We start from the raw sequence: 12,099 nt of genomic DNA, 5'->3' as shown, positions 1-12,099 counted from the left end.
TCTGACTCCAAGGCAGCTGCACACCCTGGGAGGTCCGGGGGTAGGGCCCTGCAGCAGCTGGCATTGTTCATGAATTCCAAGCACAGATACTGGATTATGCCTTCAACGAGTCTGTCTTCTGGGTGTGATTAAGTTATGATTAAGGCTTTGATTGGGCCACGTCAGTAGGATGCTGAGTCCCCGCCCCCTTGGCGGGCAGAGAAACCCCAAGGCAGAGAAGGGGGTTGGAGTTTCTGAGCTGGAGCCCGGGAAGCATGCACACAGAGGACCGGAACAGCTGAGCCCAGAGAGAAACGAGCCCTGGGGGAGAGGAACCCAGGACGGCTGGACCTGGCAGACGTCGGCAACCATCTTGCTCCGACATGCGGCAACAGACTTTGGTGAGGGAAGCAAATTACACTTTATGACCTTGTAACTCTAAGCTTCTACCCCAAATAAACACTCATTGTAAAAACCTACAGATACCTGGTACTGTGCATTAGCACCCATTTGGCCGACTGATATACCCCCCCATCTCCACCAGGGCCAAAGTGGCCCGCCCTCAATCCTTCCAAACTGCAGGATCCTTGGTGCTAGACAAGGGGGCCCTGGAGCAGGGGTGAGGCTGCACTGCAAGGGGCTCTGGGCCTCCCAGGAGGCTCCTGTGGATGCCTCACCTTTTACTTTGCAGGGCTAGAAGCAGGGAAGTGGCTTGTCCAGCACCCACCCTTCCAAGGGTGAGAAGGGCAGGAGGGTGGGTGAGCGTCTCCCGGATGCGGGCAGGGGCTGGGGCAGTGGATGTCTGACAAAGACGGCAGGGCCTGGGCGGGCTACCAGGCCGTCAGTGGAGCCGGCAGCCCCGAGGCCGCCTCCCGCCGGGTTCTCGCCCGCAGGCCTCTTCAGGCCGCTCTGGTCCGGGTCCACGAGGAGGCCACTCTCAGCCGCCGCCCAGGCCTCGGAGTAGCGACGCTCCTCCAGGCAGCGCTGCCGTGGCGCTGGAACCACGCGGGCGGTGGGGGCCCTGCCCGGCCGCCCCCACAGGCTGCTCAGGGCGGGGGCCGGCGCCAGCTCCAGGGCCCGGGTGAAGGCCCCAGCGGCCCCCGCCTCGTCGCCCAGGCTCAGTAGCAGGCGGCCCTGGGAGCACAGGTCCCTCCGCCCGCGTCGGGGCGTCCCCGTCTCCCACGTCCATCTGTAGCACGCGGTCCAGGTCCCCAAGGGCCCGGCCAAACTTGCGCAGCTCGGCCAGGCAGGCGGCCCGTAGGCGCAGGGGCTGGGCACTGTCCCCCGCCGGCCAGCACCGCCAGCGAGCAGTAGCCCAGCGCCTGCCCGGGGGAGCCCTTTGCGCAGGAGGGCGCCGGCTTCCTGGGCTGCGGCCTGCAGAGGGAGGGGGCGAAGGTGAGCCCAGGAGGCCGCTGCCACCCGCTGGGCCCTGGCCAGCCAGCCTGTTGGCTCCAGTGGGCACACCCCTCGCTGGCCCTGTCCCTCATAAGCAGGTGCTGCTGGCTTCCCCAGGAGAGCGGTGAGTGGGGAGGGGTGGGGCAGGCAGTGGCCTCCTCCCTGCAGCCCCCTGCCCGGCAGCGCCTGCTGCGAGGCCCTGCTCAGATGGCGTCCTCAACTCCCACCTGGCTTGCTATCACCTCCTCTCCAGTCCTGCCCCTTCTCGCACCCCCACTGCCCCACGTCGGCACCCCAGGGCCTGTGCTGCTCTCAGCAGTCACCTCTGCAGGCCCAGCTCCCCCGGGGCTCAGCGTCCAGGCCGCAGCCAGGGGTCCCCTGCGGGCTCCGTGTGGGGGGGTTAGGGGACGCAGCCTGCAGGCCTGCGCTTGAATTCCAGCACCCCCTTCCCTGCTGTGTGACCCCACGGAGCCTCTTAACCGCTCTGTCCTCAGGCTGCGCGGCGTGTGCGAGGATGGCCGAGGGTGCGGGCAGCGGGAAAGGCCTGGGCCACCGGCGTCTGCCGGGGACGTTCGGCGAAGGGGCCACGCCCGCCCCCCCGCAAACGGCCGCCCGGGGAGCGTCGGGGCGCTCGGCCGCCGGGAAGCGGGACCCCCACGCGAGCCCGGGTGGGGGGTTAAAAGGCGTTCGGGACCGCGTAGACTCTCCGCGGCCTCCAGGGGAGCCTCGGGGGACCCCCGGTGAGAGGCAGGCGGACTCAGGGCCCACTTCCGGGCCCGCTGGGCGGAGCCGCAGGCTGCGCAGCCGCAGTACCGCCCCGGAGCAGGAAGCGGACACCACCACTTCCGGCCCGCTTCCGGGTCTGCCCGCGTCGTCTGGCAACGGCCCGGGTCGCGCAGGCGCTCGTCGCAGCCCGAGCGGGCCTCCCGGCAGCCCCGGATGTGAGCGGCGACCCCTCCGGCGGCCTCAGCTTCCCCGCCCGCCCCTGCTCCAGCTCGGCAGCCGCCCTCCCTCCCCTGCCCGCGGCCCCACCGCCTCAGCTGCGTGGGCTCCCCGCCTCCTTCCTGAGCATCCCAGCACTTAGCTACCCCAGGGCCTTCGCGCTGCCCTCGCCGCGGCTGGTTTCTCCCGGGCGCACCTCCAGCGCCCCCTCACTACCCCACTGCCCTGCTGTCGTGTTGACCCTTCACCACCGGTCACTCTGAAACGGCCTCGCGCATGTCTGTTTCTGGGGGAGGGGGGCCCCAGGCCCCCTCCCGTTGGCTTCTGGTGGGAGCTGCTGCACGGCCCGCTCTTAGCTCCCCACTGCAGGGTCACCGCCTTGCCCCACCCCTGCGTGGCCGCGGCCCCTGGGGAGGGGACTCTGACCTGACCTGGAGGTTGGGGTGGGCCTCCTCAAGGGCGAGGTGTTGGTGGCTGGCTCAGACCGGCTCTGAGGGGTACCCCCCGCCCCCCAAGTCATCTGTGGTTTAGGTGTCCCGTGCAAAGAAGCCGAAAGGTCCGTAGGGTTGTTGGGGTCAAGTGGCCAGAGGCCATCTTGTTGGGCCAGACCCACCCCCACCCCACCCGAAAGGGGACCATGCAGGTAGAAGCTGCCGGAAGGAACAGCAGGGAGGGAGGAGTGCCCCGGGCCTAGGGGTGGCGTTGGGGTGGGGGTTCCATGGGTGCTTCTGCACACCTGGCTGAGGTCGTGCCGCTCCGAGGCCCCCAGGAGACGCAGCAGGAAGCCAAGGTCCCCGGCGTCCTTCTCCGCCAGGCACTGCAGCTCCCGGGCGGCGGCCAGCGGGTCGCCCCTCTTGAGCCGGAGCAGGCCGAGCCGGGCCCGGGCCGCCTCGGACCGCGGCGCCAGCTGCTGGATTTCTCGCAGGCGGGAGTCGGCCTCCTCATAGCTGCCTGTCGGGGTGGGGAGGATGGCGAGAGGGTGGGGCTGGACGGGATGCCCGAGAGAGGCGGGGCGCGCGGGCACCAGGAAGCCCCCCACGCCTTTGCTTGACCCTGGGAGTGAGCATCTGCGGGGAGCAGGCGCAGGGAGCAGGTGTAGGACGCAGGCCAGGCCCTGTGGGTCACCGGGACTCACTTGCTGACTCAGTCTCTGCGCCCCGTGGGGAAGGGGGTGTTTTAGAACCAGGCAGCATGGGACGGGCACCCACAGGCCACAGCCGCAGGAGCCCCTGGGAGCCCCTGGTCGGGACACCTCCCACCGCTGGTGGTGAGTGGACAAGGAAGATTGGGCTGCAGAGACCCCCTCAGGTGTGCCTCAGGTGTGCGGGGCAGAGCGAGCTCCCTGCACCCCTGAGCCCAAGGAGGTCCCGCCCACACGAGGGCCCCTGCAGGTGCCCGGCCAGTCTCCGTTGACCACGTGGACGGAGGAGGCCGAGCCGGGAGTCCCGGCAGCAAGCTCAGCTCGCCCCCTTGCCTCTCCGTGCAGACCAAGGGCCAGGTGAGGCCGGGGGCCCGCCGCCCGGGAAGCAGGGTCGTGGGCCGTGCGCTGTGGGATTGGACAGGACCTTGGAGTGTCCAGCGTCCTTTCCCTCAATTAACAGAAAATAGGGAAGGCCGGGGAACCTGGCGCCAGGCGCCATGGCCGCCCCCGGGGGCCGCACCTACCCATGGCCAGGAGGATGTCGGCGAGGAGGATGTGCGCGCCGGGCTGCCGGGCCTCGAGTCTGACGAGAGCCTCCCCCGCAGCCAGGAGCGCCCGCGCGCGTCCTCGTCGCTGAAGGGGGCCCTGGGGTCCTGCGGCCGGCTCAGGAGCGCGCGGCAGTGGGAGTGGAGGCCCCGCGCGACGAGGGCCTGGGCTTCTGGCTTCAGAGAGCGGATCTCGGAGACGGTGGCTGCGGGGTCCAGCGTCAGTGCAGCAACGATGTCATCCGTGGCCTCCTGCAAAGGCGGGGCGGGGGCTGCCGAGGCCCAGGGCAGGGACGCTGGCCCGCTCCGCCCTGTCCTCTGGGTTCCGCTCCCCGGGGCCCTCGAGGGTCCCTGCTGCCCCGCTTTCAGGCCTTCCCCCTCCCCCCACGGTGGCAGCCCCTTGCCCTTCCATCCCTTTTCTATCCAGGGTATTTGGGGGTCCCGGCTCATTGGCTTCTTCTCCAGCCCAGAACCCCCTTCCCGAGGTGGGCCGCACGTCCCCTCGTCGGACCTATAGGCTTCAGCCCCGTTGTGGCCTGGGCACCTTCTCTGTGCAGCACGGCCACTCCACCTGCAGATGGCCCTGCCCTGCACCTGCCCCTCCTAGAAGGGCCATCTGGTCTACCTCACAGGTGGCGCCTCGGGAGCTCAACAGAAATTGGCCAAGAGTTCTTCCCAGAGCGGGGGGCCGAGGCCTTCAGGAGGATGCAGGAACATGGGGCTCGGCCTCCCGCCCCCCGGGGGCGGCCACAGGGAGGGCCCGGGCACAGCGGTGAGCAGTCCCCGCAGCATGGCCAAGCTCCCCGGAAGCATGCCAGAGTTCTGGAAGGGGGGAGGATCAGAAGTGCGTGGCAGAGGATGGCACTGAGGGCCGCCCAGGGGACGAGCTCGGGCAGGGGCCGCGGGCAGGACTGCCCCCCAGGTGGGGGCTGGAGGGGGAGGATTGGAAGTTTCCGGAGGCCTCGCCTGAGGCCGTGGAAGCCCGGGCGACCAGAGCAGTGGGTGGCCTCCTCCAGGAGGGCCTCCATGGTCGAGAGCGCGGTTTGCGTCTGCGCTGGCGGCAGCGTGGGGCCACCGGGCGTCTTCACATCCGTCTTCCTGCTGTTTGTTCTCCACTTGTCCTTTAAGGGTTTGAATTCTTTCCTGAAAACAGTTGTTGGAAGCAAATTCCCAGGACCACACAGGGGGGCTTATTTGCAGACAGGATCAACGTGGGGAACTGAGTTCCAGTGAGGTCGCGGGGTGGGGCGCCCTGATCTGGGGTGACTCATGTCCTTACGCAGAGGAGGCTGCGGCTCGCCAGGAGGCGGGAGCGGCCCTCCCCGTGCCGCCGAGGCCACGCAGCCCTGCGCCCGCCCTGACTTCTGGCTTCCAGAGCGGGAGAGTATAAATTCCTCTTGTTTTAAGTCACCAGTTTGTGGTACTTTGTTTGTGACCGCCCTGGGAAGCGAGGACTTCCTGGAGGCGTGTGCGGTGCGTGCACATGCGCCTGTGCTCCTCCCTTCCTACCTCCTTTTTTTTTTTAAAGATTTATTCATTTCTCCCACGCCTCACCCCATTCCCCCTGTTGTCTGCTCTCTGTGTCCATTTGCTGTGTGTTCTCTCTCTGCTTGTGTTCTCGTTAGGCGGCTCCAGGAACCGATCCTGAGACCTTCCGGAGTGGGAGAGAGGCAATTATTCTCTTGTGCCACCTCAGCTCCCTGTTCTGCCAGGTATCCTCATTTTCTCTCCTCTGTGTCTCTTTTTGTGTCACCTTGCTGCGCCAGCTCTCTGCATCAGCTGGCACTCCTACGCGGGGTGGCTTTCCTGTGCTGGGTGGGATTCCCGCATGGGCCGGCACTCCACGTGGGCCAGCTTGCTGCTTGGGCCAGCTTGCCCTCACCAGGAGGCCCTGGGCATCGAACCCCGGACCTCCTGTATGGTAGACGGAAGCCCAGCTGGTTGAGCCACATCCGCTTCCCCTCTACCTACTTTTGTGTTAACAATATTTCTAGTGTTTCCTTCTCATTTCTCTGTTGGCCTTTTAGCTACACCTCTTTCTGTTACTCTGGGCAGATGCTCTAGAGATTACAATGTGTATCCTTAACTTACCACAGTCTGCATAAAGCCAACAGAGAACCACTTCATAGAAAACGTGCAAACTATGCAGTGGTAAGTTTCATTTTCCCAACACCACCCCTTTTGTGCTGTTCTTGTCATATACTAAGCAATAAACCGTAGAGTGAAATGTTATTTTTGCTTTAAATGACTTTGTTCAAAGAAATTAAGAGGATAAATAAATATCCACTTTTGTATTTAAATGTGCTCTTCATTTCTTCCAGCAGAGCATTTCCATTTGCTGTCAATTCTCTTCAAGCTCATGAACTTCCTTTAGCATTTCTTAAAGTGTGAGTCTGCTGGTGATGAATTCTCTCAATTTTTACTTATCTGAAAATATCTTTACTTCCACCCTAAGTTAAAAAAAAATTTTTTTTAAGGAGATACTGGGGATTGAATCCAGGACTTCATACATGGGAAGCGAGCGTTCAGTCACAGCTACGTTTGCTCCTCAATGAGAGTTGTTTTTTTTCATTTGTTTGTTTTGTTTTTAGGAGATACTGGGGATTGAACCTGGGACCTTGTACATGGGAAGCAGGCACTTGACCACTTGAGCTCCCCTCCACCCTTGTTTTTGAAGAATATTTTAACTGGATATAGATTTCTGGTTTGACCCTTTTTTTCTTTAAGCATTTGAAAAATACCAGTTTGTTGTTTTCTGGTCTCCATGGCCTCTGATGACAAGCCAGTCATTATTCATATTTTTGGCCTATGGTATGCAATGTTCTTTTTCTCTGACTGTTTTTAAGATGTTCTTTATTTTTCCTTGTCAGCAATTTGAGCAAGATGTGCCTAAATGTAGTTCTCTTTGCGTTTTTCATCTTAGGGTTTGCTGAGCTTCCTGGAAAAATTTCTACAAATCTATCTATTTACTTACCTACCTAGATTTGCCCCACTCTTTCTCCTCTTCATCTGGGACACTAGTTATATACGTTAGACCACTTGGGATTGTCCCACAGCTTACTGAAGCACTCTTCATTTTTTCCTAATCTTTTTTCTCCTCTGCTTTTCAGAGTGGATAAGTTTTATTGGTCTATCCTCATGTTTACTAACTCTGTGTTCCACAGTTTCCAATCTGCTGGTAAACCCATCCAGTAAATTTTAAATTTTAGATACACTTTTCAGTACTAGACTTTCCATTTGGTTCTTTTTTATAGTTGCCATTTCTTTGCTAGTATTCCCCATGTGACAAAATTTTTCTTTTAAACCCTTCACGTGATTACAGTAGCTGCTTTAAAGCCCCTGTCTGCGAAAGCCAGCGCTGAGGTCGTCTCAGGGCCTGTTCCTATTGCGTGCTTACTTTCTTGATTATTGGTCACATGTTCCTGGCTCTCTGCTTGCCCAGCCATTTCTTCATTTTGTGCTGGTCTTTGTGGATGATACGCTGAGCCTGGATTATGTATGCGTTCTTTACAGGGCATTGAGTTGTGTCTGGTAGGTGTTAAATTATTGATGGATCATTTTGGTCCTGCAGACTTGGCTTTTTGTTTGTTTGTTCTTAAATAGGCTCAATTTTTTTTTTTTTAAGAACAGCTTTTTCGTTTACAGTGAACTTGCACAGAAAACCCAGAAATCCCATATTCTCCCCGTGGTAGTTTGAGGCTTTTATGGACCCCAGAAAAGATCGTGTCCTTAGTGCCAGCCCGTCCCCGTGGGTGTGAGCCTGCAGTCGGGGACCTTCCTTCTGACTGGCCACTTCAGCAGGGCGTGGCCAGGGCGGGCCTCAGTCCTCTTCCTGGAGCCCCTTATAAATGGGTGAATATGGGAGAGGAAGCCGCAGAGAGAAACCCGCACAATCTGAGAGAGGAAGCCAGGAAGCCAGGAAGCTGAGAACGGCACGACCCAGAGGGCAAAGGAGAGGCACCGTGTGCTGTCCCACGAGACAGGAGTCCAGGATCGCCGGCAGCCGGCCACAGGGAGAGCCACCTGATGCCTTGATTTGGACATTTTTTCCAGCCTTGGAAGTGTAAGCTTATAAATTAATAAGTCTCCATTGTAAAAGTCAACCCATTTCTGGTATATTACTTTTGGCAGCTTTTAGCAAATTAAAATGCTCCCACACATGGCTTTTCCTATTACTAACATCTCACGTTCGTGTGGTCTGGTTGTTACGGATGAACCAGTTTCGATGCAGTGTTGTGACCTGAAGCCCATTGTTTACAGGAGGGTTCAGTTTCTGTGCTGGACAGTTTTGGGCTTTGACAAACGTCCAGTGACACAGATCCTCCAATACAGTGTCATACAGAAGAGTTTCACTTCCCTGAAGTCCGCAGTTCTCCACCCGTTCATCCCTCCCTCCCCTTCCCCCCAGGTCTCTGGCAATCACTGAGCTTTTCACTGTCTCTAGTTTGGCCATTTCTAGACTACTATATAGTGGAATCTCATATGCAGCCTTTCCAGACTGGCTTTTTTATTTTTTTATTTTTTATTTTTTATTTATTTCTCTCCCCATCCTCCTGTTATCTGCTCTCTCTGTCCATTCGCTGTGTGTTCTTTTATGTTTGCTTGTGTTATCTGGCGGCACTGGGAAACTGCATCTCTTTCTTATTGCATCATCTTGCTGCATCAGCTCTCTGTGTGTGCGACACCACTCCTGGGCAGGCCGCGCTTTTTTCATGCGGGGTGGCTCTCCTTGCGGGGTGCACTCCTTGTGTGTGGGGCTCCTCTACGTGGGGACACACCTGTGTGGCATGGCACTCCTTGAGTGCAGCAGCAGTGTGCATGGGCCAGCTGACCACATGGGTCAGGAGGCTCTGGGGATCGAACCCTGGACCCTCCATGTGGTAGACGGATGCTCTGTCAGTTAAGCCACATCCGCTTCCCCAGACTGGCTTCTTTTACTTAGCAACATGCGTTCAAAGGCCCTTCCACCTCTTTTCATGGCCTGAAGCCTCATTTCTGTTTATTGCTGAACTGTATGGGGCCACCAGTTTATCTACTTACCTATTGCAGGGTATCTTGTTTGCTTCCAATTTTATGAATAAAATCTGCTATAAACATTCATGTGCAGATTCTTGTGTGGACATAAGTTTTCAGCTTCTTTGGGTAAATACCTAGGAGCACCACTGCTGGGTCGTATGGTGGGCCTTAGTTTAGCTTTGTAAGTAACTGCCAGCCTGTCTTCCACGGTGGCTGGACACTTTGCATTCCCGCCAGGTGCTGCCCCACCTCCTTGTCAGCATTTGGTGTTGTCAGTACTTTGGATTTTAGTCATTCTGATAGCTGTGTAATGGTATCTAATTGCTGTTTCAATTTGCAGTTCCTAATGACACATGATATTAAGAATGTTTTCATATGCTTATTTGATATCTGTGTAAGTTTTTTGGCAATGTGTCTTCAGATCTTTTGCCCATTTTGTAATAGAGTTGTTTATTTTCATATTGTAGAGTTTTAGGTGTTCTTTGTATATTTTGGATACAAGTCCTTGATCAGATTTGTGTTTTGAAAATATCTTCTTCTACTCCATGACTTGTATTTTCATTCTCTTAACAGGATCTTTCACAGAGCAGCAGTTTATACTTTTAATGAAGTCCAATTTACCATTTTTTTTTCATGGATCAGATCATACTTTTGGTGTTGTACGCAAAGTCATTTAGATTTTCTCCCGAGTTACCTTCTAGAAATCGTATAGTTTTGTGCTTTACATTTGGGTCTGTAATCCATTTTCAGGATCTTTTTGTAAAGGCTCTAATGTCTGTGTGTAAACTCATTTTTTTTCATGTGGATGTCTAGTTGTCTGAAGACTGTTTGGTGAAAAGACCTTCTTTTCTCCCTTGAATTGCAGCTGCTCCGCTGCCAGAGATGGGTCGGCTGTGCTCGTGGGTCTATTTGTGGCTCTCTGCACAGCTCCGTTGAGCTGTCTGGCTCCTCTTTCAGCAGTCCCGCACTGTTTGGATCACTGTAGCTTCGGGTGGGGTGGGCCTCTTTCTTCTTCCTCAGCACTGCGTTGCCTATTCTGGTTCTTTGGTGTTTCTTTAGGAACTTTAAAGTCCATTTGCCAATATCCACAAAACAACTTGCTGGGACTAAGGTTGGGATTGGGTCGAATCTATAGCTCAAGCGGGGGAGCTGACATCATAACAACATTAAGTCATCCTATTCATTACCGTGGAACAGCTCTCCATGTAATTAAATACCTTTTTCTCTCATCAGTGTTTTGTCATTTTCACCATACCACTCTTGTACACATTTTGTTAGGTATATACCTAAGTCCTTAATGGATTAATTAAAAACCAGCCGAGCACACAGCCTGCCAGCCGGCCCCACCGGCGGGGGAGTGGCCCTCTGCCTGCCGCCCGCGCCCCTGGCCGCGTTGAGCGGGAGCGGTTTCTGCGCGCAGAGCCCTTCCCGCGGGTGAGGCTCGGCCAGGGTTCTTGAAGCTCCGCTCCTGCGCCCCGAGCCGACCTGGCACTTACGCCTGGACACGGCTTTGGCCTCTCCACCCCCGCGGCTGGGCACCCCTCGGCGGCCAGGTGCCGCTCCCACCCAAGCCTTCCGCGTCTGCGCAGAGCGCTGCCCCAGCGGCTGAGCTGGGGGACACGGGGCGGCCCAGGGGCAGGGGCCACGTGGCCTGGGGGGGCCGGGCTCGGTGGGCTTCCCCTACCCGCTCCCTCTTCGGGGCTGAGGGCCTGCCGGGCCCCCGCGCCCGTCCCCCGCGGTACCTGCTGCCGGTCCAGGGCCAGGCGCACGAGGGCGCGCCCGCACAGCGCCGCCACGCTCCCCGGCTGGGCCCGCAGCGCCGCGTCCAGGTCCAGCAGCGCCGTCTTCCTCTGGCCCAGGAAGCCGTAGCAGCGGGCGCGGGCGAGGAGGGACTCGCTGGCCTGGGCTCCTGGGAGGGCAGGGGGTGTCGGGACCCTCGAGGCCGCCCTGGCTGTTGCCCTCACCCCGCATCCGCCGCCCGCCTCCCCCGCCTCAGCCCAGGGGGTGGCCCCGGGGCCCCCGGGGGGACACAGCCAGGGGGGCACAGCCAGGGGAAACTGCCAGGGGTGCCCGGGGGCACTGGCCGCTGGATGGGGGCCAAGCAGGAGGGGTGCGGCGGGGAGGGCTTCCGAGAGCGGGGCGGGGGCAGGGATGGAGGGACACTCGGGCGAGGGGGCCAGGCAGGCAGGGCAGGGGCTGGCCGGGGGAGGGCCCCGAAGTCCTGCTCCTGTCCCCGTCCCGGTCCCGTGGACGTGGCCTTGTTTGGAAACAGGGGTCTTTGAAGGAGTGACCGGTTAGGAGGAGGCTGCGCTGGCGGAGGGGGCGCCGATGGGGCCCCTGAGATGAGCAGAGACTCGGCAGCTCGGGGGACGGCCACATGGCCACGGAGGCACAGATTGGGGTGGCCGGCCACCCCGACACGCCGGAGAAGGCCGGGAAGGCCCCTCCCCCACCTCCAGAGAAACTTCCGCTGCTGGAAGCCGCCCCAGGAGCCCAAGCGGAGGTGTCTGAGCAGAACCCCAGGTCCGAGGCCCCAGGCCCCCAGGCCCCCACCCCTGGCCCCCAGCCCCCCAGGTCCCCAGCCCCCCAGGTCCCCAGGCCCCCAGCCCCCCCAGGTCCCCAGCCTCCCAGGCCCCAGCCCTCCTGGCCCCCAGACCCAGGAGACTTGGGGTGGTGGCGCCGGGCCGGCTGGAAGCTGCCTCGCAGGGGTCTGTGGTCGCGGAGCTGGGGGCCGGGAGGGTTTGGCCAAAACCCCACAGAGGGAGGGGGTGGGGCGGGCACCGGGAGGAGACACAGAGGCCGACTCGGCCCGTTTCGCCCGCGTGCTGCCTGACCACTCTCAGCGCGTCAAGAGCCGGCGCCCAGCGCTGTTTCGAGCCCGGGTGGCGACACCAGCTCCCCCGTGGAAACGGCCTTTCAGGCGGGCGGGCCCTGGGGACCGGAGTCCGAGGCCAGCGGCCACCCCTGCGCCTCTGGGGCCGGCACCTCAGTGGCTGCAAAGGACCCTGGCCTGGGCACACTCGGGGGGCTTGCAGTCAGCGGCCTTGGGGAGCGGCGCCCCAGGACCCCACCACCTCCGGG

General features: G+C 59.8%; 1 protein-coding gene and 1 long non-coding RNA gene across 3 annotated transcripts in view; one reads left to right on the top strand and one right to left on the bottom strand.

Annotated features, from left to right (window-relative positions):
* Positions 1-720: 720 nt before the first annotated feature.
* The window catches only part of TTC34 (tetratricopeptide repeat domain 34), a 31,932-nt gene continuing 20,553 nt past the window's right edge, over positions 721-12,099 (bottom strand). Inside the window, 9 exon segments of the mRNA XM_058304603.2 lie at positions 721-872; positions 874-1,128; positions 1,130-1,267; positions 1,269-1,304; positions 1,306-1,353; positions 3,053-3,267; positions 3,982-4,069; positions 4,072-4,254; positions 10,761-10,927. Coding sequence (XP_058160586.1) covers positions 810-872; positions 874-1,128; positions 1,130-1,267; positions 1,269-1,304; positions 1,306-1,353; positions 3,053-3,267; positions 3,982-4,069; positions 4,072-4,254; positions 10,761-10,927 — 1,193 coding nt within the window. The 3' untranslated portion in view covers positions 721-809.
* On the top strand, positions 3,142-10,247 carry LOC131279865 (uncharacterized). 2 transcript variants are annotated; one of them, XR_009187373.1, is made up of 3 exons: positions 3,142-3,814; positions 3,918-8,065; positions 9,884-10,247. It is a non-coding gene; the product is annotated as an uncharacterized lncRNA (long non-coding RNA). The 2 variants fall into 2 exon arrangements; XR_009187372.1 differs by having other exon boundaries at positions 3,918-10,247.

This window comes from Dasypus novemcinctus, chromosome 9, assembly GCF_030445035.2.
Source record: "Dasypus novemcinctus isolate mDasNov1 chromosome 9, mDasNov1.1.hap2, whole genome shotgun sequence".
Lineage (NCBI taxonomy): Eukaryota > Metazoa > Chordata > Mammalia > Cingulata > Dasypodidae > Dasypus > Dasypus novemcinctus.
This window is presented reverse-complemented; position numbering and strand designations above follow the sequence as displayed.